The sequence below is a fragment of the Pterocles gutturalis genome, unplaced genomic scaffold, assembly GCF_000699245.1.
Source record: "Pterocles gutturalis isolate BGI_N339 unplaced genomic scaffold, ASM69924v1 scaffold10776, whole genome shotgun sequence".
NCBI lineage: Eukaryota > Metazoa > Chordata > Aves > Pterocliformes > Pteroclidae > Pterocles > Pterocles gutturalis.
The window spans coordinates 146-26,166 of record NW_010097847.1 but is presented as its reverse complement, the minus strand read 5'-3'; the positions used below and the strand labels follow the sequence as shown (position 1 = coordinate 26,166).

The following is a 26,021-nucleotide window of genomic DNA, read 5'->3' as shown; positions in this document are numbered from 1 at the left end:
ACCTCGCAAAACCATGAACTTCTTGGAAGGTATTTAGGCAGTGACAATCTCACTACTCCCCACATTATTTACTGAAAAGTCTTAGTGTAGTTAGAAAAAAAATAAATATCAAAACAGACATAAGAAAATAAATATTAAGAACCAAAGACACAGCAGTTAAAGCTCAGTGGAGTTTCTCTTGGCTGCAGTGACTGCATTCTGTAGAAGGAGCACAGGTAAATTTACAATATAAAGAGAACCCAGAAGCAAAGAAAATGTCCACAGTGGTTTGTGGGGGTAAAAAAGATTTGCTTTCTCATTTTCTTTCTGATGGCAGTTATCCCTTGTGCCAAATTCATCTCAGAATTTTTTACTCCATACTTTTTTCTTCCATCAAAGGCATATTAATGCCAGCCCTCATTTCTTCCCAGAAATGAGAGAGGCTTGCAACTAAGGACAGTTGGATTTTGTTGGATAGCATTTTCACAGTTAGCAATCCAAAGAGAGTCAGAAACTTGAGAACGACAGGGTAAGGTAGTAGTTACTTTAACTGTTATGTGGCAATGTGCTGTTCCCACACACACGCACTGCCCCAAATGAAATAGTTTGAGCATTGCCTAAATTTTTACTTCACCATGTTTCCTCATCTATACCACACTTTAGGGGAGGAGGAGATTTCACTTACCCCCAAGGCTCTCTTGCTAAAATTCAAACACTTAGAGGTTTGGATAAGCCTATTAAAGAACCTGTCGAGGCACCAGCACTTTCACCTGACCCTTGTGCAGTACATTACCATCCAGTTTTTCCTGTGACTGTGTGAAGCCTGCCCTGCTTCTGTTAATCCTTTTGAAGTAGCAGATTGTTTTCTGTCAGGTTTGCCATGCTAAAGCACTGTAGATCCTCGCTTCTCCTTGCTGGCCTTAGTGAATTCAGGAGAGTCACCACCCTGGAGAAGCTGGAGGAAGCCTTATCCAGTTTCAAGCCCAGGACTGAAGGCACAAACGGGGATTATTTTCACAATTCCACTTCATGCTCTTTGCTTGCAGTAGGGCTGGTTTATATGTTTCAGTTCATGCTAGTTTAACCCAATAACTGCCTAGAAAGCTGCTGCAAAGCCACATTGCAAGGTGGATATTGCCTAAACCTAGACAGGTACCTTTTTGCCTACTTTGTTGTCTCAATGTGTTTCCTCAGATTCATCAGTGTTATTTCAGTACATGTCAGCAGCCTATGAGCTAAAAATTACCTAACAGTTCACAGAACAGCCCATGAGGAAGCAGATCTAAAACGCTAATTAGGGCACGTTGTAACTCGTAGACAGGAGGCAGCGAGCAGAAGGGCTGAAAGGCACAAGAACTGAAGCACTGTGGGGTGGATGGTGGAGAACTGCCTGTACACGAGCCTTGGAGATCACCAGCATGCCGCAATGAGCAGGCTGGCTCTGTGCAAAGCCAGTTGTTGTTCCTGTGGTGTGCATCTAGAAATTGAGTAGAATTGCATGCTCCACCTGCTTCAGGAAATGTGTGCGGAGGTTTTCAGGGGAATGGTGATTGGAATGGACATGAAAAAGCCCTGAGCTGTTGCAGAAATAATTATCTATGTAGACATGCCCCAAGTTTAAGAAAAGCACAGAGCTTTTTTCCTCCATGGGTATTTACATGTGGTTACTGCTAAACACTTCTTTTTGGTTTTCCATTTTCTTCCTGTGTGGGTTCCTTCTACCTTGTCTGTGTCCAGAGCTGACAGGAAATTGCAGTTACAATCTTATCAGCTACTTTAATTATAATTCTGCATTACCATGACATTATTCAATGATTCTAGTGAGCTAGGACCAGGGCCAGGAAGTATTCAAAAATTAGAAATATCACTATAATACAAATTTACTATTATTATTATTATTCCTGACAAACCTGCTGCCTTGCTCCTCAAGATTTTCCACAAGCTGGGAAGTATAATTACTGCCACGTGGCTACAGTCATTGACCTGGTCATTCTGGACAACGAAGCTTGCAGCTGCCTGAGCATCATTTTTAAACAATATGATGCTGTCCCCCTTGCATGTTGTTACACACCGCTTATGATAGGGTTAACCATCAGGCACAGACTGAACTGACTTTCCCCTGTTGCAGTCATTCAGTACCAAGCACTCTAAAACCACTTAAATGTAATAAAATTATTTGTATCAGTCTTCCCTAACTGTCAGTCAGATTATGGTCAGATATTACCATGTATCAATTCAAACAATTTTTCTACAATTTTGGGCCAAATACACAACAATGGAAACACTATGAATTCATGATGGACCAGGTAGAAGATTCAAGACCTTCATGATTTTTAGCAAAGGAAAAAAATTCTATTTTGCTCAAAGATGATCTTATAAAACATATCTTGAAGTTATTTTGTTATAAAATGCTGTTAACCGCCTAACTAGCTTGTATATGCAGCCCTTTAACAAACCTAAGTAAGAAAATAGAAGCAGCTAACTCTGGTTTTTCATTGAATTTCAGGTATTGTTGCAGTGCTTTTCTGTGGAGTCACACAGGCCCATTATACCTACAACAATCTGTCACAGGATTCCAAGATGAGAACTAAACAGGTAGGGCATGGAAGTAACTGACTTTGTGTCTTCAACTGGCGTAAGGAATAGAGAGAGGTACTGGGATATAGCTGGATGGAATTTCATTAATGCAAAGGAAGAGGCTTATGTCGTCACTAGGGGAAAGACTGGAAATTTTGCCAGGAAAACAGGAACAATTCTCTGGATAAGCAAAAATATAAGAATCTGTTCTTCCCAAGACCTGAAGTGTCAGTCGATGAGATGTAAGGAGATGACCATTTACACTAGCTTCCATACAAAAGTGAAATGAAGTTAAGGACATTGAAGAGCTCTGGCAAATAAGAGAGAAGTGGTCTGAGAGATTGGATCCATGTGGATTTTTGCAAAGGGACTGTATAAGCTGCAGTCTGGCCCACAGACTTGAGCAATGGCATCCTTTCATTTCTGCCTCATTAAAAATCTGAAATAATTACAAAGATAGTGATTTTTGTTTCCATTGTGTTATTTAGAGTTTAGAGACAAAAGAAATTTCGTCATCTGTTTTTTTGTTTGAACAGGTGACTGGTGCAATAGTAATTATTTTTTTAAAACTTAGGGCTGTTCTCAGGACTAGGTATGGAGCACTGCAATGTTCAAAATAATTTTCAGCCCAAGGAGTAATTTTAGACTACCTCACCACTAGCTAGATCTTGTGAGAAGTAAGTTAAAAACAGTTTTCTTCCCTTTTAATGTTGACTTATATGTCCCAAGAACTCCATGTTGTATAAAAATCTATCTCCTAGAACAAAATGGAAACGTATGGTCCAAGACTATAATTTTCGTGATGCAGTCTAGTACCTTTTTGAGCAATTCCTCCGTTTTAAGCATTGAAAATGTTATGTAGAAAACCAGCACTTTTTGCACATTTCAATTAAATAAAAAATCCAATTTTCTATCAAAAACAGTTTTATAGAAAAAATACTGGTCACAGTATCAGTTCAACTGTCAGACTCTCTCAGATTTTAAATGACAAAAAAGTTTCTGGTCAGTACTTCCAGAATAAAGCGAACAGGATAAGTCTTCTAAATTGCATTTCTTCCTACATCAGAGGCTGATGCTCTCAAAAAGTATTCCAGCAGAGAAGAGAACCTTTCTCTGATAGCTATATCATAAGGGAATAACATTTGTATCTACCATAGAATTGTTTCTATTTTGCAGAAATACTGAATTGTATATGCCATTTCTACCCTTGCATATAACTGCTACAATTTGAATACAAGGCTTTTTCAGGGATTCATCTGCATTATTTAGTCATGCATAGCCTCAGAGAGAGAAAAAGAGAGGCCATGGGATTTTTAATTACATACAAACCTTTTTAACTACAGAATAACTAACATTTCGTTTAAATGCATACTAATTTTGTTCATGTTTTCTCTTTCATTGCCTCCCCCATTCAACAGTGCAAGACAAAATAGTGAAAATAAACTGAAACTACCCTTGAACACACAGCAAAGGGATTATGTTTTTCTCTACGGAGTTTTATGCATCCCTTCTACCCTTTTATTCTGTTTTTCTCTTCCCCCATAAGCTCTTAATCCTCAGCCTCCCTTACAATATGGTTCAAAAATTGTTGTTAAATTCCTTTGAATTCTTCTAATTTATTTTCTAATCCAAAGATTACCCTTTCATATGCAGCTGTTTCAGCAAAACCTGCACTGCCTCTCTCTTTCTCTCCCCCCCAAGAATTCTCTTCAAGCAAATGTACTGAGCCACACACTTGGCACTCTCATAATCATATCTGACTTCAGTGCATTTTAAATGAGTATTGTTGCTCAGACAGATGGCTTCACTCCCAATCTAAGTCATTTTTATTACTCATTACTGGACAAAATCAAGGGCTTTTCAGTTCATTTATAGAATTATTCCAAGGCAGTCTCTCCCTTTTGTTAAAACAGAGAGATCTTTCAATAGGGACTGGGGAACGGTAATGCACACTGACAAAACAACAAGTTCAGGCTGAAGCTAAAGCTAACAAAAACCATGGAAATTAGATTTAAAACTGTAAATCAGATGGTGAAATTGTGGTTTTAAACAAATGCTTTTTCTCTACTGGTTTGCATAATTTTCTTTACATTATTTACTTGCTGTTAAAATTTCATAGCTTGATGGTAGAATTCAGTACACAATGATGGAGGTGGTGTTTCTGGCCATGATGCCAAGTTCTGCATTCTCATAATACCTCATAATTTGCTCTAAAAAAAAAAATACTTAACAATAAAAATACTGGTATGATTTTCTTCAGATATTGATATAAAATGAAAACTTATCTACAGTTCTGAAATGAGAATTTAAGAACCACTATTAAAAATGCCCATTAAAAGATGCCATGTAATTATTAGTCCCCATGTATCCTTTATTATCCAGTCAATCACCACTTAGCATTCCATGAAAGACTAATATTAGATTTCAAGCATCTGAAACTTACAGAATCTGAAAGTATAAAGTAGCACAAACCATGTCACAAACAAGGGATTATTTTAACACTGTCGTAAGAAAAGTAAAATAGCAAAGATTTAGTGAAAATGCAGGCTTTAGAGAGTTTTCATTCAATCCAATTATCCCAATTGTCACTAAGTATTTATAAATATTCTCTCTGGGTGTTTTTATTGTTTGTTTTTAACATGAATGATGTTTTATGGTAGTACTTTTAGGTTATCATCATTGATCTGACTGTGGTCACAGCGATTTTAACATTAAAGTTGACACTGCCACCCATGGCAACAAAGTTGGGTCAAACAGATTGCTGAGTTTCACACATTTAAGGTTTAATTTATCCAATATATCTTCAGTGAAGGAGAAGATGAAACTGCTGAGACATGACTGAAAGGTGTTTGATCCTGTGCAGCTTTCTCTAGAATTATTTACAGCTCTAGCATAACCTCGTGTTATGCTGCAGTCAAACAACAGTTACTTCTAAATCTTGGATTTTACTTTAGGTGCTGCAGATGTACAGTTGGGTTGGGTTGATTAGCTCAGCTATGAGTCAGTCAGTGGCTGGGCAGGGTGTTGCTAGATAAATAGAAATTACTGGTTTGTTGAAAGCAAACAGACAGTAAATCCCTACAGGTCAGCTCTAGAAAAGGATGCATGGACAATACTGTGTTTTCAACAGGAAGAGAAGACATTTCTCGCTATTTTTTTTCTCTCTGCCCTCTATCAGTTTCACTTCAATGCCAAGCTAAGACCAGCACAGTTTCCTAGTGGAGTATTTAGAGAAGCTTCTCACTTGCTCTGATGGCTATGTTGCCCATCATACTTATGAGTTATATCATTTTCTGGTTATGTTTCTTTAGCTCCAGGGAACAGCCACAACAAAGAGACCAGGGAACAGGGCAATACCTCTCTTTGGTTAAATGTGGAGAAATCTGCTTTCAGCCAAAATACAGTGCCATCAAATTATAAATTCTGTAAAGGGAATTCTGAAACACATCTCCTATGGAAGTAGAGACAGGGAATTACTAGAAGGCACAGGAGAGCATGTCCAGCCAGCAAGGGGCTGTGGCACGTACTGCCCTGTCTCCAGTCCACCAGTCTAACCCCTGTTTACATAGCCTCATCTGAAACTGTGTGTCTCCCAAGCTCATGAAGGTTGCTTTCTCAAATTAGGTGTAATAGCTTTTCCAACAGTTACATTTTTTGCTGACCCTGATAGCCAGTCTAACCCCTGTTTACATAGCCTCATCTGAAACTGTGTGTCTCCCAAGCTCATGAAGGTTGCTTTGTCAAATTAGGTGTAATAGCTTTTCCAACCACATCAGTAGTTAAACAGTTACATTTTTTGCTGATCCTGATAGCAAACCCATTAGGGAACACCTGCCTTATAGACAAAAGGTTCTGGCCTGATTGTTCTGCTGCACTGGGCATGCAGTGTGCACTAGAGGCCGCATTAAGAGTTCAGTGGCCCTTCACCTCCAAGGTTTTACACGTGCTTGAGAGCAGGGTAAAGGTAAAACAAGAGAACTCAGTGCTGCATAGCTGCTGAATAACTTTACCAAAGCATGTAATCTTACTAGAACTGCTTGAGCAAATTAACTTATGCTGAAGGACTGGAAGCTCAGGCTGGTCTTTGGGCTTTGCTCACTGATGGACATAGTACTGATTGCTTCAAATTTTAATCTCCACACCATAAAGCAGACATGATTATCTCTGATTATTAAAAGTAATCACTTTGCAGAGGAACAGCTAATATCTCATGGAAATCCCTTGAAAATACGTTTTCAGAACTTGCTTAGCTCATTTATGATATAGCTATACATTTTCCAACCAGGAAGCAGGCTAGGGATCAGTCAGCTGTGTGCTGACTCTTAAACTGAGCTGTATTCTAAAGACATTTTGGTGTAAAAGGGTTGTATTTATAATCATATTAATTTAATGCAAATTAACCATATTAATTGAAACAGGCTGACAAAACAGTCATGAAACATTTTTTTAATTCATCAAAAAATAAATCAAACAGTTATAGTGTCTTGACCCTGATATGTCATCAAATAGCCTCAATATAAACTTTGGACCTGATGCTGTTCCATCCGTAATTATAGACTCACTTCTGAAGCAAATCAGATCGTAACAGGAGAGTATAACTTAAAAAGTAAAGTATGTCAATGGAGATATCCAAATCCACTGGAAGGGGAAAAAAAAAAACCCACCTAATTTCTCAAAGGACTGGTTCCTGAGCAGCATCAGACAATGTTTAGTAAAAAGAGCATTGCAGGACTAAAGGCAAAGAGGTGGCTGAAGTCAGGTTTTGTCTCACTGTACCCAAATGAAGCCCCGTCACTGTGATCTAGTCGTTCTACCACTTTGCTGCTGGCCTGAATGTCTTGTAAACAAGTTCAAATGAAGCCCCGTCACTGTGATCTAGTCATTCTACCACTTTGCTGCTGGCCTGAATATCTTGTAAACAAGTCACAAGCAGGCCTACACTGAAAATTGAAACAACAGATCTCCTTTCTCTAGATACATGATACAATGACTATCTTATAGGATTCCTCCATCAGCTATCTTTTTGTAAGGAAAGAAATCATGCACTGCAAATTCTGCTCCAGTAGCAGAATGCTTTCTCCTGAGTTTGTTGTTAAAAGCACATGCCAGGAACTGCAGCTACTGTTTCTATCTTTCTGTGAGAGAAGGGGAGCAGCTCATTTGAGATTGCTACATACTGCTACCGCCAAAGCTGCGTCAATCTGCTGTTAACCAGGGGTCCCACTCCAGGTACCTAGCACCCGTAGTGTATTTGGGAGAAGCTGCCCTCTAAAATCACAGTGGCGACAGCACAAAACGAAATGGGTTTAGTGCCCTTATCTTAAACCTCCCACAGACGCACAGGACATGTGTGTGCCCTGTGGCTTTGGTCTTGCTGTTTGTATGAGTGTTCAAGAGAGCAATCCATCAGAACTGTGCTTACTTCTAAAGCACGCAGCCTGTATTAATTTATTTCTGGTTAATGCCTACTATTTTCTGTTATCAGACATTGGATTGTTTATAGATAATTAGTTTACGCTTCTAGGGAGAAAAGGCCACACAAATGTCAGGATATAATGGCTCTTACAATTCAGTTTCTTGACTTTGAAAAAATTCAAGAGTATTTCTAGACTGAGGAAAACCCTACTTACAGCAAAATGTCCTTGATAATTAGCAAAGCACCGACAACCACAAAATATAATTCTCATCCTTTTGAAATGAGCAGCCTAATTGGCAGCTGCTGTTGTGATTTGTTCAGGAACCCTACTTAGGAAAAAATTACCTTTAAGGTACTGCAAGAGGTCAGTTGTTTCCACATAAACGACTGGCAGAGAGAAAGACTGAGAGAAAAGTTGGTTATCTTTCAGACAAGATTACCACCAATACCAGATTCTAACCAGTCTCTGCAATATGTGCTGTACAGGAGGAATCTGTTCTTCCAGCAAACCACAATCACAATGCCTACGGGAAAATTTCATGACAGAATTTTTTTTTGTTATCCTCTGAGGTATGTAGCACCACTGGCTGTAAGATAATGTATTTGATTGCTAATAAGCATTCACAGTCTGAGGTTAAACTGGAAATTCTTTTGAACTAATACATTGCACTCGGGTCTAGCACTGTTCAAAAAGTATACAAGAGGTCCTTGCCTGAAGGATACGATAAAGTCCAAATTCCTAGTTAGCATTAAACAGGTTGCATGCATGAAGTACTTTCTTCCATTTAAGTGGAGACTCAGCATAAAAGTTAGCTCTGATGGGCACTGTCTCCTTCTGTCTCATGGTTCCCTTTCTGCGTCTGAACAGAAAACCCTAATTTTCAGCCTCCTTGAACCCCTGAAAGTTCAGACTCAGAAGCAATAGTCAGTGGAAGGGTCTGAAGAAGGAGCTACTTCTGATAACAATAACAAGAAAATAAAATAGCTTTTGGGATGGTTTATTTATATTGGAATAGTACTAGTATAGTTTTGCCCTTGTTTTAGCCAGTTTTGCTTAAAGTAAACATTTTGGAATTGAGTTACATTAGAGAAAACCCTTGCTTGGGTTTTCTTACATTTTATTTGGATTTTTTTCATTATTATTTTTTGAGACAAGACCTGTAGCAAAACCTTCATTTTGCAGCTGTTCAAAATTATCTGGGAGGACACAGAAATGCCCCTGTTCATTTTCTGAAAGAAGAAAATGATACAGACATAAAAAGGTTGTAAGCACAGAACTAAAAATAATAATAATAATAATAATAATAAAAGAATGACTTAATGCTGCATTTAGCATATGGCTGTTAAGAGTAGATACCTGAAATTGTATGTAGAAATTTCTGCTAGCTTTGAGACATGGAACTTATGTTGAAAACAGAAGAAGTCACAGTTTTAAACCCTTCTAAAGGTCCAAAAGCTCACATTTCTAGGTATTAGCTGGCATTACAGCTCTAGCCTAAGTACCCTGAAGAGAAGCAATCCCTCATTCCTGTCCTGCACTTTCCCTTGTAACTTCCAGTTTCCCTCCTGAGACACTAATGAGCTCCAGCTGTGTCACAGGCATGCTGGCTGAGCCATGTGTTCCTGAGCTGGACCGACATAGCTTGCTAACTCAATGGATCTCTGCAGAGCCACCGGGTCTGTTACAAACAGGCTGCCCTCGTTTATAAATTGCCTTCTTATCTATAATTGAATATGCACCACATGCGTAGTGCTCCTAATAATTATTACCTTTAAAATGGATTGCAATTGACAGGAAGTGTACAATGAATTCCTGTTCTCTACACAGCTATTTTCTGTGTTTATCAGAAAAAGCCGCAGATTGGAAATGTGCCAGATGCATTGTTTGACCAGATGTACCATAAGATCTCATGGAACCCTGTAGAATAGTATAATGCTGTAAAGAAAGCTAAAGCTGCTTACTGTATGGGTTTAACATGAAGAATCATAACAACACAAGAAAATCTTGATTTCTGCAAAAGGAATTATACTACCATGTCTTTCAATCTGAATTTCTTAACAAAATCCCTCATTATCTGACTGATGTTCCTGATTACTTAACCATACTAAAAGAATGTTAATCTGCAGTCTCTTTATGTGCGGCTCCCCTTAAATTTATGTGGAAATGTTTTAACTGTTTCCTCTCTTTTAGCTGTAAGCTACATGATGGATGGTAAACAGCTAGGAAACATTGCCACAAGTAAACTGATAACAGTAGACTTTACATAATTTATGATTTATATCACAAATCAGCTGCTATCCTGTCCAGAATACTGAGTGTCCATATACAGAAATCTCATTAGAATATTCAGTTCTATACTTCATTCTTTAGTCTCCATTTTTCCTCTATTTTTGCACACCTGCATTAGTGATTCCTTAACTAAGAATTACTCTGGCCTCATTAGTTCCCATCAAGCATGCATCCCTTTGTCATCAGCATTTTCTAAGGAATACCACATTCTACTATCTTACACATGCACCCCCTATGAATAAAAACAGTATTTTGGACCTATGAAAAAGAGATCTTATCTTGAAAAACAAAGGAAAACAAAGTTCTTTCATTTTGCTTAAGCACAGGAACTGGAAAATACACATCTTCAAATGTAATTCATACCCTGAAGAAACCCACAACTGTAGTGAAAGCAGTATTTCTACAGAGAAGCTCGTCGTGTTGAAAAATTATGTCATTTTTGATGGTGGTAGGCTAAGGAGCATAATACCATATGCAAACTAGTTTCCAAATGACTTCATTAAAGTTTTTCCAATCTGTTTAACACTAAACATTTTCTTTAAATACTAATAAAGATCTTTGATTGTTAAGGTTATAGTTTACTCTTTACAGCACAGTAGCAGATGCGAGTAGTTAGCTAACATATACCAATTGGAATTAAAACCTAAAGGCCAAAATCTCATTGGCATATGGAGAAATATGTAATGGAATTCCAAACTGAGGCACATGCTGTAGTTTCTTTAAGAGGTGCCCTGAATCACAAATGAGACCCTCGGATATCTTCATCTGTGCGGTGGAGTCAAACTGGATGAGGCTATGTAACCTACTGCGGAATCAAGAAGCTGGTTTATATAACTGTGCAGGTCATGTAATTTTACTTTGCACAAATCTGTTATTGCGTCTCTCTTACCTTCTCACAAGAGGTTTGAAGAGTGACCTCTGGAACATTTCTCTTTACTGTGGGTAGGTAGCATTTATCCTTATTTTTCAAGTCTGCATCCATGCAAAGAACGAGCCTTGTACCCCACCTCAGTAAAGCCCAGCTAGTTCGGTGGAAAGAATTTCCTCTAAGTATGTAGGCTGTTAGATCAAGTCCCTTCCTAATTATTACCACCCTCCTCATCACTGCAACTGTGGAATGCATATGGAGAAAAAGCAACCCAAAATCTGTCTAATCCTGGGCTATAAACGTATTCTTGCATCATCAACCTGTAGTGCTGAAACAGAGCAGAGTGCAGTTTAACATCCCATACTTAGAGTATATGTGGGTGTCTCTAGTTTAAATTATATCTTTCAATTCTGTATTTTGTAAAAGTTGACAATTACAGCATCCCCTTAAACATGTAGTCAGTCACAGCTCTCTTATCTGAGAATTTGTGACAGAGAGAAAAAATAAGGGTGAGATTCTTCATTTAAGTCTTTCTTCATTTTATATACAGGCAAACTAACGTAATACAGTTTTATGTCGTGAACCAAAGCCCTTTGACTTTAATGAGATTTGGCTTATGCTATAAATTAAGAGGTTCCAAATATAACAATAATATAAGTAAAAACACTCAGATTCTTATTTAAAATATAGTTATGTCCTAATGGTTATAATTTTCTCTTCATCTGAAACTGACATTTCACATTATTGTGTTAGGTGATTTTAGCACAGGATTTATCAATAAATTCTCCAATCATGGAATGAACCTCTAGAAAACATCATCTGTTTCCTATTTCTATGCATAGTATGCTATACTGCTAAATTGGAATGCAATAAAATTATTAAGCACATAGGTTTACATAGGTTTACATGTCAAGGGTGTTATTAGTAGTTTCCATTGCTATAACCCTGCGTTGCCTTACACTTGCATGAGCCTGTGTTGATGTGTTTGTGATTGCTCTTACTGTGGGGCATTGTGTTTGGTAAAGAAATTCAGATAGCTATTTCTTGCACGGTTAGATAGGTTACATTGTCATCTTTATAGAGCATCAAGCGTTTTGTCACAAACGTGCACTGACCCCACCGAAATCAGTCTGTGTGGTTTGGGAGTGAGCAGCGTCACTGATGATTTGAGGCCTCTGTTTCCTCTGCAAACAGCAACGCCTTTGCCTTGCCCAGAGGATCCTGGGGTGATGGGGGGCCTCAAAGAACCTGAGCTGTTGTGTGAGTTCTGACATTACCAAACTGCTATTGACAAAGATCCATTCTTGCAATTTGAAATATGTTTTCTACATCTCTGCTTTTTAACTTACATGATTCTTGCATGACTGCTGATCCCTTACAAGTCTCTTTCTAGCGATATCATCTGCAAAACGCCGCATCAGCTAAAAAACTGCACAAAAGCCTTGGTCAAAACTTTTAGAAGTATGTAGCTAACACTAAAATTCTTGCAAAATAAGCTGCAAGAAGAAAATAAATGCATGTAAATAAGGCACTATAATAGTCTAAAGCACTTGCCAGCATCCCATCTTTTTAGTGACTGCACAGCTGTGTTTCCATTACACAATTAATGGATTTTCTACCTTCAAAAGAGACATTTGTCCAAAATGGTAGCACAGTGCAAGTAATACTAAAGAGCTGACTATAGCTTATCTCTCTCTCTCATGGTTCTCTGTGGAAATAATTAAAGGCTAAAAAACCCTTTGCCAAAATCTTTCAGATTAAGCATCTAAATCATGACTAGGATTCAAATAAGTGCCTTGTCTCTCCATGCATTTTGGTACCTATCTACTGTCCTTCATCTAAAATAATGAAAATAGCAGGCAAGTTTGAGCATCTGGGTAAAGCCTTTTGACTTTTAATTCTGCTTCAGTCACACTCATTTAGGGGGGTGCTGACCACCCTTTGCCTCCAGTGAACTTGAGAGGACTTCTGAGTGTTTGAGAATTCCAAACATCCTCAGAAGCACACTTTCGCTTACTCTTCCTGACAAAACATTTCTCTGTATGAGGTGCCAGATAATACTTCCCTGGTCCACCCACCTTCTGCTTTCCCACAGATCTTATCAGGAGTTATTTTTAAGGTGCATTAAAGAATGACTATTTGTATCTTTTCACTACAAATACTTAATTTTATGTAAAATAAAGAGCATCCTGAACTCTCAGATTTACGTACAGCTGAAGGTGTATCTTAGTTTAAGATTTTTAATTTCTGGTTGTCTTCGTGTTTTGCTGTGCATCTGGGTTTTTCTTTCTTTTTTCCTTTTTTGCCTTTTTTTTTTTTTGGGCTGAATATCCATTGTGGGATTAGTAAAACATCACCAATGAGACTATTGGTAATATAGTAGACCTGAAAACGTTGGAAATCTTTACAATACTTTCTCCAACAGCTTCTATTCTGTTGGTTTCATTTGGGGTCACGTTATAGCCAGATGCAAACCTGTCCCATTGAAAGTAATTACAAAACTATCATTTAAATTCAAATAGCCACAAGCTCACTTTGCATTTGTGTACACTTTGGGGGCAAGATTTCGTCTTTCATTCCTTGCACCCTGACAACATCCGACTGCTGTAGCTTTCATGGTTTTGATGGTTTCAACCTTTGCCCTGCTTGGGCTTATTACTACGTATTCATCTCCATTGGTTTTACACATACTACTGGTGTGTGCAGGCACATACACGTGCCCACATACACACTCTGTGCTATGTAAAATACACATATAAACAGTGGAGATAATTTCCGCTCTTTTTTAAGTTCATCTTCTCCAATTATCCTTCATCTGCAATTTTTTTGATGTATTTTACAGATACAAGTGCCCTTCACCACAGGCAATTATTTACTCACAGTGGAAGCACCAAAGTTGCAGCCACTTCGAAGGTAACTTGTATTTGAGCACAGCTTTCTTGTGCTTCATGCACAAGATCATCCTTTGTACTGTTTTCAAAACATCACCAGCAAGTATCTGACATTTTCGGTATTTAAGAAACTGGACCTTTCACAGTATTCCAGGAAATCCCCCTCACGTTCTATGTCTACCTCGTCTCCATACGGTACGTGCTCTAGATTATATCTTTAAGTGTAGAGAACTGTTAGATGAGAAAAGTCATGTATTCCAGTACTTATTAAAAACGTGACACACTAAAACGTAGCTGCTATGCACATTTCTCAGTCTTTTTGTCCAGATGAATCATCAATTCTTTAACAACAGCCTACATCAAGACGCAGGGAAGCTGTTTAAGGATTATTGTAGAAATGAAACAAAAAAGTTCCCCAAATTCCCACCCCAAACTTTACCATATAAGAGTAGATCAGTGGACCTACTAATCCAGTATCCTGCTTCAGAAACTGTTACTAGAATCTGCAAAGGAATTGCAGATAATACTGCTGAATATTACTATAGGTTAGCATTCTACCAAGGTAATGTATTTCAAAATTGGCTCATCAGTTGTAGGTCTTTAAGAATAATAAGTGGAGCTTAATATCATCAGGTTCCCATGCTATTCAACACCAGTTAGAGCAAGAACAGTTCTTAGAGGGAGAGTGCTCGCCCTAGGTTAGAAAGAGGTAAGGTCTTGCGTCCATTCCCCCACACCCTCCATAAGCAGACTTCTAACAAAACAGTGTATATCTATATAGAAAACCTGTGTATATGTATGTGTACATATATGGAAAACCTGTGTACATATATGTGCATATATATGGAAAAGCTGTGGCACAGAAAGTAGTGAAGTTATTTAGCAGCACTCTTTTATCATAGAATAGGCACTGAATAGAAACAAAAAAGCATGTCGTCAGAAAAACAAATACAAATACTGCAGCTGTTTTATGGGTTAAGGTAGAAGCAGTCTTTCCTGATTTACAGTTCTACAGCATTTTTCCACAGAAGTAGTTTTACAGACTGTAAAGGGAAGCATCAATATGTGTAGTCAGAAGCTGCAATGTAATTTCTATATAACAGTTGCAAACAGAGCAAGTATTTGCCCTGTAGTATGTTGGATTGCAGTGAAATGGAAATCTTATAGTCATGAGCATCAAAGAGTTTTCTGCAGTCTTGATTCTTGCTGGAAAGCGTGAAGAAAAGACACCACAGACTTCATAAGAATCCTTTGGGTTTTTCCCCTGATAGGTTAAAGGCCCTCATATTGCTTACTAATTCCTAATATAGCGACAGCTAACTGAATTTCTTTCCAACACCCCAAACTTAGCAAGGAAGGATATTGTTTTTATTAACTCACTTCAGGAATTAATATTACAGAATATTTCAGAGAACAGAAGAATTGTATTTGTCCTCCCTTAGAAATGGAATTGATCGCTTGAGGTTAGGACTGTGATGGCAAGTCACAGAAAAAAACACTTGAGAGGGGTGAAAAGAGAAAGATGAGATTGATTTTGTGTTTTACTTCTGAAAAATCAGCAGCAGTACCTCTAACATAAATGCAGAAACTCAAAAGATGTATTACTTCACTGCAATTTTAAAGACAACTAGATTACATTGATAACATTACTATTTTTCTTTGACCAGAAGAACAGTCATGTTTTAAAGCATCTAGGTCTCCTTTGTTAACTGAAATTGGCTTTGGCAAAGCCACAAATTGTTTCTTTCTTTTGCTTATTTTTAAGCAATTGTTCCATATTGCTCTTAACTGACAGTGGATAATGTCCCTGCTTCTACCTGCCTAGTGATTTACTGCCCCAGAAACATGCCTCAAAAGAAAATATCTTTCAAGTTGTTCAGGATACATCATAAACTTAAGCTTCAGTTTTATCAATGTTATAATTTTGCAGCTTTTTTCATTCTTTTTTTTTTTCTACATATAGTTTATTCTCTGATTTCAGCTTTATAAGAATACTGGCTTAATCCTAGACAACACCTGCTGTTTACAGCCTCTTCATTTTCCATTACCATAATTATCCCTCTATCAACAAATGGAACATCCATCAATGTTCCCAAAAATTTCCAAGTTCATCCCCAAAAACAGTGATTCTAGTACCACCATTAATTGCTGACCAGTTAAATGTTTTTTATATTCCTTCAAATCATTTTCTGGCTACAATCTTTTATGTCTCATCTTCAGCAGAACCCTTCCATAATTCTTACAGAATAACACAGTACCGCTAAAGTAAACGTAGAGAGCTTTAGCTGCAGTAATCCCTGAGCACGTTATCTTGATACAGCAGAGCACTGATGATTCCTCCTTTCTTCATTCCTGCAACATCTCCATTCAGGAATTTAAGATAAACAAGTACTTTGAAAACAGTTGTTTCTAGTTTGTGAACCAAATAATAACTTAGATGACAAGTTGTAGGAGCAGCATCATCATCCTCAATGTTTTGGTGATACCTTCCATTAAGGTGTCATTCCTGGGATGTTTTTAGATACAACTTAATGCCTGATGTATAACAGCAAAAGTTGGTCATGCTGCAGGAAAGGGAGATGGTGATCTAAAAAGGTTCCCTCTCTTAAAAACTGGTCCACGTTTGAGAAAAAAAAGAAAAAAAAAAAAAACGCAACCATCTCCAAAGTTTGCAGAAACCCCCTTTCCTAGGCAACTTAGCAAGACTAATGGTAGAACAATTAATTTTTCTACAGCTAGATCCAAAGTCTATTGAAGGTAACACATAAATTCTCATAAGGCTCTGAAACTGGCTACTCTACCACAAGTGCACACCAAGGTTTCTAGTGCTCTCCATGCCTTACACATATAAGAAATTAGTATATTAAGTCTTGGACTTTGAGCAGAGTCACTTACTTGTCAATGAATTGATAAAACAATAACAAAGTTCTGAGGGTTAGTTTGAATCCTGTAATTAACGATGTATTTACAGATTAACTGTAAACACAAACCAAACTAAACATCCATTCACCCCTAAGGTCAAACCTTTTCAGAAGTTCTGAATGTTTTACTTTTTCAGTCATTCTCTCTCTGATTTTCATTGCTCCAAGTAGTTTAGAACAAGAAAAATATTCTAATTTAGCTGCCTATTTTTCAATATTTTTGATTTATATTTCTTTTGTCCAGCAAAGCCATTCAAGACCTATGGCATTTTTAATAATAGAAAAGATTTGCCTTGATGTCCGAGGCCAACATTTTTTCTTTCCAGTTGCTAGTGAGCAGTGTATTCTGTGCCAGTAGTTTATCCAGCTTCTCCCAAGCTGAACTGTGGTGGTGGTGCGTAGATTATGCAAGAAAGAATAATCGATACTGTGTAAATGCAAAATACTGCTGGCCTTCCCTCTCCCTTGGTGCTACTGTTCTCTTTATTTCTTTCTCTTTTTTACTTTCCCAATTCTTCCTCAGGCCTTACGAATCTTTTAAACCTCCCAGCTCTGTAGGTTTATTGTGTGTGTGTTGCGTAAATCTGTTGGGGTGAAACTCATTGACTTCAGTAGCAAGGCCCACTGATAAAAAAGGCCAGAATATTGCCCCCAGACATAAAAGATCTTGTAAGAATCTCTCTCTCTGCTAGTGTGTAATTTTACAGTCAAATACGCTTGGATATCAAAAGTAACACCATAAACAAGTTTATATCCTGTCATGAATTTGAGTTACTTTTGCTGATTCTTTCATCTAAGCATGTTATTCTAGAGATGAGCATTCTATCACTACGCTGTGAAGATTTATTATGGCTGTATAAAGGATTTCAGGCAAGAGGCTCAAATTCAAACCTTCTTTTTCTGATTTTGAAACCTCTAATCAAAGAGAAAGATTAAATAAAGCAATTAGACTATAATAAAGGCTTCTACAATCTCAGAAAAATTATGGTAGCCTGAATTCTCACTGCATTTTAATTCAAGATAGTTAGGGAAAAGCAATTTTCATCAACTATTGATTTATCAATATCCTGGAACATTTTTTTATAGCTGTATTCTAATTAAATAGTATTATTCAAATATAATAAATTTTATAACCATCACTTAACATTGACTGCTTGGGAATTTAATAGCTCTCTGTCACCTTCAAATCTCTCTTAAAAAGTATAATCAATTTTATATCCTAGCTCCCTAGCTGCTGTTGGACTATTGAAACTCTCCCTATTTTGATGTCATGCAAGAACATATCACTGTAAGACATAACATGTGACCCCCAGACAGGTAGCTTTCCTCCATGTTGCTGGCAAAATGAATGCAACCAGAGAAGGCTTGCAGGTGCCTGCAAGAGGTGGATGGCATTCCTTCCATAGGTACTTAATCAAATGAAATAATTCAGTGAGTAAAATTCACTGAATTTTACTGGAAGTAAGTTTTGGATGTAATTCAGCCTTTATCCAATACCCTCGTACTGCCATTATTCCCTTGAGATACAAGGATGCTGTTTGTTATTTAGCTCTTACCCAGTACTCTCATGCTAGCTTTATTGCCCTGAGATGAAAAATGCTGTTTAAAATATTGGGCTTTGAAAAATGTTACATTTTGCATCTTCCCAAAAAGAGGAGGACTGTGGCATAGAGTATGTTCATTTTCTACTTTTGATGTTCCTTTAAAGAATTCTGTTTTTATTGCAGCTGAGATTGGAATTTAGTGTGTCCCTTCTTCCAGGTGCACTAATTACTTTACCTAAATAATCTCTCTAACACTCAGTGAAAATTTAAGTAGTTCTATAAAATGGATCAAGTTCCAAAACCCACTTTTGCATAACTTGTTTCTCTAATTAGCTTGTACTTAACTATGAGGGTGGAGGGAAGGAAGGAGAAGAAAAAAGAAGGCACTTGTCTCACTCAAAAGATAATTTTACTACAGTTTTTGTATAATATAAAACTTCTAATTTCAGGTAAAATAAAACCAGTATAAGATAAACTTAGTGGTTACAGCCAGGCTTAAGGTGTAGATAACCTGGACTGATTCCTTCCTCTGCCAGTGAGAACTGAGCTGCAAGCAGTATTTTTGAGAAGAATGTCCCAACTGAAAACAGATTTTTTACACATCACTCTTAGTATTTAAAATGGCTGAGGGTAATACAAAACCTAAGCATATTTGGCAAATGATGTGTTTTTAAATACATAAATATTATGTCAATTTTGATAGACATTTTCAATACAAATATTTTGTAATATCCACTTTTACAGAGAAAATATCCAAAGCCAGGCAAACACCAGTTTCAATAACTCACTGAGCTAAACACCTAAACCAAGTGCCAGGGTTAGTTCTGAACTGGGGTTTTTGTGGTGACACACAATGTATTACAACTCTTACTTTAAAGCTATAAGCAGACTTATAGGCTTTGAGGAGAGGTAGAAATGGCACATTACAAGTGAGGTTTTTTAGTTTTATATGTACATTAAAATGGTTTCCAGTGTAATTTTCTGGTAGCCTTTGGGAAAGGAATGGCAGCATATGAGCACTTCAGTGCCAGTTTCATTTAGAGTAGAAAGAGGTTAGTTGTCTGCGCAGGAGACAAGGGAAGGGAGTTTATGGTTGCAGACAAAATGATTCCAAGGACTTGATATCTAGGATTTTAATCCTAACTTTTTCTTCTTTTTTATGCAAGTAATCCCACTAGCAAGTACATATGTTCAAAATAAGGGAAATTTTTGAGTGGCATTTCAGGAGACCATGAACCTGGTCCATGGACCTGGCTTATGGCCAGAGGCTCACGTGTATGGTGCACCTCTTCTGGGAACTCCTTGGGTGTCCCAGGAAATTATACATTCCAGATGAAAACCTATTCCTCTGCTTCTCATTGAAAGGTCTTGACATCTCATCTTTAAAATAGCGACAGAAGCACCCATGTGAAAAGCATCACAATTTGGGAAAATGCTTCTGTAGAAGCTGTTTCTTAACATGGCTTTCAGAAGATCTCTTTAGAATAAATTGTTTTGTTGTGATGGGATTTATGCTGCACAGCAATGGCAGTTAAGTACTTCATGGTGTACCTGCATGGGCTCTGTATTACTGTTGAACAAACCACAGGAGTTGAAGAAACACTAAATAAAACACCATGCTGAATACAAAAATAAAAGAAGTCTAGAGGACAGTGGATACATTTTATGTTATATCTACAAGCACTGTGTTCCAGGAAGAGGCATTCAGATATCCCTTCTTTTTGACAATAACTAGTTCTGAAGCAGTTGATTTTTATTTATTTTTTTTTTACTCAGAGTGAGAAATTTGAAGAGGCTGCACTCCATGACTAAATGTGTCATATGAGTGATATACTTTTAAAAGGAGAGAGCAAACTATATGAAGAATACAGAAGACTCTGACTGAAGATAACGAGCTTATTTTACCATTCTAGGGAGGTGAATCTTTCATTAGAGACCATATCATGGCTGTGCCTGGGATAGAAAGGACCCTACTCTAAATTAGATATTGAAATAGCATCTGGAGTTTTGCTATACAAAGGAAGGAAGCGAGTCCAGATTTAATCTTCTAGCAAGTAGGCAGTACTCTGATAGTGGAAGATCAAAATACTAAGAAACTAAAGATAAGAGATGAAAAAAAAAAAAAAAAAAAAAAACCAGCTCAGTCCTGTCATGACACTCCTGATACACTGTTTAAAGCATTAGAAAAATGTGTCAGGTGACATTCCCACAAACAAGTGGGATCACATTTTCTCCCAAAATGGAAATGCAAAGATCTATCATCATAATTCCTGTGGGTCGCAAGATCCCGTACTTTGAGATTTTTTGACAACTAACTTTGCTCATTTAAATTCAATTTCAATAATTTAGCTCTACTCGCAAATATTTGTTGGGTTTGTTTTCATGCTGTTCAGCATTGCAGCACAAAATGGGGGCTATGGAATATGTGCTTGGGATAATTGATGGTGATGCCATGGGGTCCGAAATATCTTCCCATATACTACTGGGTTTTATTCCATTTTGCCTCTGAAATTTGTTTTAAATAATGATTCTGACAGCTCTCATTTTTTCTTTGTTATATCTTATTGACTGTTATTGGATATTTATTTTTAGAAGCACAAACACATTACAAAAAATACATAAGCCTGTTGAAGATGAATAAAATATCTCCATAGTAACATTCCAGATAGTGATGTATGACTGACTGTAGCCAGACTGACAAACTTTGGCCCTAATTCTGCATCAGGCTTTGTTAGCATAGGCTCCTGAGTACAAAAGTGACTTCAGAAGTGAAAAGATGTCTTTGTCTGTCCTCTGTAGTTATTTGGCAGCAATGACTGATTTTTTCCAGATGTGGACAAATATGAAAATTTATTTTATTAGTTTTTATATAATCAGCTGCAAATACAATCAAGAACATGACCTCAAGGCAAATGAATATTTTGGCTTTGCTTATTTTTCTACAGAAGAAATCCTACCATAATCATGTATTTTAGGCTTACTTTATAATACTTTTAAATGATATCTTAAGTAGTTTGGTTTCAAACAAATAATTGATATTGATGTCCATACAGTACAATAAAAGTTCTCATCTGCAGGATAATATTCATGGTAATAAAAAAGACTGTGTTATATTTTAATGGCACAGGTTCTTAGAAGTCCATTTAGGAGGGTTTTTTTTTCCCTCTCTTAGCATTAGGGTACCCATACTCAGTACTGTACTGTGCATACCCACTTGTGTAACCAGGATCTGAGCCATTTCCCAGGTTCACCTGTGTAAACATGAATGAAGTTAAGTTCCCTCAGCTTCCTTTCAGTCTGGATTGAAGCTTGTATAATTAACTTGCTGTTTATGTATGTCATCAGTTGTCTATATCAAGCTTACATACACAAATTGGAGAAAAAAAATGCAAGCAACTACAATTTTTAAAGGTAAAAGACACTACATACACTGTATAGCAAATTAGATGGTTTTAAAATCCACCCTTGAAATAGGTGCAATTTCTGTTCCTTTCATCAAAACAGTTCTGTATTCCAAGGGAACCTGGTGATAAACAGTAGCTGGCTACAGGCATGAGTCATAATTATGTTCTTTCTCTCTCATTTAAGTTGTTCGAGTTCATGAATTTTTTGGCTGAGAATGTCATCTTCTGTTACATGGGACTCGCACTGTTCACATTTCAAAATCATATCTTCAATCCTCTTTTTATATTTGGTGCATTTGTATCCTTTGCTTTAAATAATTGTTTGTCTATGTACGTGTATATATATATATAAAGAATGTGTGCTCCATGTGGGGAAAAAAAAAAATCAACAAGCAAACCAATCAATTCCTTAAATGCTAAAAATCGATTTCTTGTCGAGTCCAAAGGCAATCATCCTTATTACATATATCTCAATAACTGGCCCAGTGCACGTAAGCACATGGTCCTTTCACTGTTGCTCTTTTGTAGATCTGCTACAAGGCAAATGGCTTTAAACCATCTGGGGAACTTTTTCCACTGGTTTACGAGTGGGGTGGGAAGTTGGGGTGTGTATTGGGACACATCTGCGGGGACAGGTGCAGGCACACAACATCTTTTTGCTTGTCCAGAGCCAGTGCAGATCCACAAACTGTGGAGCTGCCTCCAGGACAGATGTGCACCATAAGCAGAACTTCCCCAAAGCTACTTGAATGATATTAAGTCCTTAAAAAGTAAACAGCTCTGCATTGCTCAAATCTTTCCTTCTTTGTATTTGATATCTCTAGTGTACCTGGAATTATTTACATCATCATGTGCCTAAGAGACTGGTAGAGAAAAAGAGCCTGTGTCTTTAATTCTGCCATGGTTTCTCAACAAATCTGTTGCTTACTCCTACAGCGGTATTGATTCTTTTTGCACTGGCAATTCACACAATGATTTTTTTGGCTCAGAGCAGCAGCCCTTTGCTTATCATTTTTTTATGAACTGTAATAGCTTTGAAAGTTGGGGATCATACCATTTACTTGCAGCAATTTTTGTATGTCATTTCCAAATGAATAATAAGAACTACATCACAGCTCCCTTGGCTATAGGTTGGGTTCGATGGCAGAGAGGACCCCAAGAGCCTGTGACACCCCACCACCACAACAGGGCAAGTGCAATCCCGTGTCCTGCACCCCTAGCCTGGGAAGACAGCTGGCCGTGGGAGCAGCATGCAGCACCCCAGATGGGGACTCCGTTGCAGGGCGCTGCAGGGACCCAGCTGTATCGTTTCCTCTCACCACGAGCTCACAGACTGCAACAGGGTTGCACTGGCTGGCTGAGCACAGGGCAGGTGAGCCTGTGTCCTGGACACTGCTAACACGTGTCCTCTCACCTTCATGGAGCTTTAAGCAGCTCATGGCCCAGCAGATACGATACATCCAGACATCACCACTCCCGTACTTCACTTGTTCTACAGTCCACAGCGTCTCAGACTGAGTGTCGTAATTGAGCCCTAAGAGTCACAAGGGGAGGATGGAACCTGCTAAAAGCATGTAGAAGGAGCTCTGATTGTCTTTTTTTTCATCTGAAATATCCTCCTGTTTCTAATTAAGGCAACTTTTGTGATCATTCCACAGAGGAGTAATAAGGAACCCCTTTTGAAAAATCTCCATAGAAAAAGTGGAAAAAAAAAAAAGCAAAGAATGCTGGATGTAGACAATGTGAATTGTCAGGAAATGAGAAAGTAGACATGTCCAAAAGCACATTTATTCTTTGCAAATTGCTGCTCAAGGAGATAATGCCATCTCTGCAGTTGATGATGGGCATTTTACTGAAGGACTGAAGATGAAGTCATATGTGATACAAATGTGATGAGTAAAAGTAGAGTGATTGAAGTGGGATAATGATGAACATAAAACCAGGCTGTCTGGGGAAGACAATCTCTGCCACTGCAGAGTTTAATGATGAAATTAGAACCCGAAGAATCTGATATGTAAAATATGAGGGAAGATAATCTCATATTCATTTAATTACACTTTTAAAATAACTTTGGAGAAATATTGGATTTAAGTTAACTCTGGTTTTTTCGGTAGTTCTTCCGCCATTTTCCTCAACATCTTACATTTTAGGTGGCAGTTTTTGTAGCAAGAGCTTGCAACATATATCCATTTTCTTTCCTTTTGAATTTGGGTCGAAAAAAAAAGATTCCCAGGAACTTTCAGCACATGATGATGTTTTCAGGTAAGTGCTGTTTTGGTATTTTTCCTGTCCACATTTAACAACTGACAGAGTCATATATCACTAGAAAAAGCCAAATCTATCACAAAGAAGTCATTATTTTAAAACTCAAGATAGTCTCTTCAGAGCTACTGAAAGCAAATCAATTTCACTATGCTCTGGACCTACTTTAATTAACATTTTGGAAACCTACTACTTGGGAAGCCAGTCTTTCAACCCCTTGTCCCCCATTTGTCTACACTTCCATGACAATTTGGGAATACCATGTTTTTATGTTGTGTTGTTTTAGAGGCACCTGTAGTATGCCTGACAGTATGATTACATACCAACAAATAAGTATCCAACTTTGAAGCTGCTGGTACTGATACTCAAATCAGACATGGTCTTTGGCAATTCCTTTAACTTCAGGAACAATTTTACTTTGAAACCTGAGACTAACAGACTTTAATTCCACAGACATTTCCATATATATTCCAGCCTGATATTTGAGTACTTTATTTTCCAAATTCAGATTTTATTGATTTTTAACTGTGGTTAACATTGTAGAATAAAAAAAAAATCCAGAGGAGGGAGCCACGTTCTATTCTGATTTGTGCATCATTGCCTGAACTGTTAAATTCTCATCTGGATTCTGTATTTTTGGAATTGCACAAGATAGAAATACCTCCACTTAACTTTCTGATGCTAGTTAGGAGAAACTCACTTATAAGTTAAGAATATTTATTCAGTAAAAGACAGAAACACAGATCCCTCAATGCCATTTATGAAATAATTTTCTAAAATTAGAAATTCAGCACTTTTTTCTTCATTCTCTTGCTTTTTATACAAAAACCCAGTCCAAATTTTTATAGATAAAAGTTCTTGATTTACAGCCTTGATGTACACTGATCCATTTAGCCAGATAACAAGTAAAATACAGTTCACCACATTTCAAGCTTCCTCAACAGGAGTACTCCACATCAGGGTGCCTCATTTATGCCTATGTAATTCCATCTCTCTAGAGAGTAACACAGTAGTTCATTTCTGTATCCATTCAATCCTTCTGCTAAAAGCTGCCACTGAAAATGTCAGTTAATACCAGCTAGATTGTAGTGAGAGATCATGACATATATCCATTAGCAACTGGCTTTCAGACCGCCTGTTCACCTACAATTATTAGCCATGGAAGATGTATATGTAGATCACTCTAGTAAAGCTAGCAGGTGGCCAGCAAGACAGCAGCATGAAAAATAGCTTCATATCATTAGCTATCCAGTTTCTGGGCTCCATTTTTGCTTCTATTTATCATCAGATAAAGTATAGAATTAAAAGTCTTCTAAAATATCTTATTCTTCAGCTTCTCTGTCCTCATTTTCTCCAGGCAAATTTCATTCTCCCCAGAACTAGGAGCTGAAAGTAGCCTGCAGCCAACAACTGAACGTGAGAACTCACACATTAACTTTCCAGTACAATCTGGCAACTGAGAACTGAAAAATAGTAGTACTGAAATCTTCTAAAATATGAAAGTTAAAACACTTAGAAAAGTTATTTTAAATTGTTTTCAAAGAAACACTATTTTGTAGAGAAAAATGTCTTTACAACATTATAAAAAATAAATGGCATCATTTGGAAGTAGAGCAATAAAGACTGACTGCTCCTCACACTGCCAGCAGCTTCACACTTCATAGAACACTCAAGATAGGATTTTCCATGTAATTGTGCTTTTTAATATGCGCTAAGATTTCTGCTCGGTTACCAATAACGTTCATATTTACTATAAACTGATCATACTCTATGTAGTGACAAACAAAAAAGACAGCGACTGCTAGAAGAGACACATATTTCTGATATGAGTAAACAAGGCTCTGAACTTGAGTTAGGCAGAAGATGCTT

The 26,021-nt window shown here is 37.4% G+C and overlaps 1 protein-coding gene across 1 annotated transcript in view; it reads left to right on the top strand.

Moving 5' to 3' along the window:
* The window catches only part of LOC104471415 (sodium/hydrogen exchanger 9-like), a gene marked incomplete at its 3' end in the record, with an annotated part of 80,367 nt that extends 56,215 nt beyond the window's left edge, over positions 1 to 24,152 (top strand). The window contains exons 7-9 of the mRNA XM_010086755.1: positions 2,486 to 2,574; positions 22,075 to 22,188; positions 24,041 to 24,152. Of these exons, the coding sequence (XP_010085057.1) occupies positions 2,486 to 2,574; positions 22,075 to 22,188; positions 24,041 to 24,152 (315 nt within the window). The remainder of the gene's footprint in view (positions 1 to 2,485; positions 2,575 to 22,074; positions 22,189 to 24,040) is intronic.
* Positions 24,153 to 26,021: the final 1,869 nt, after the last annotated feature.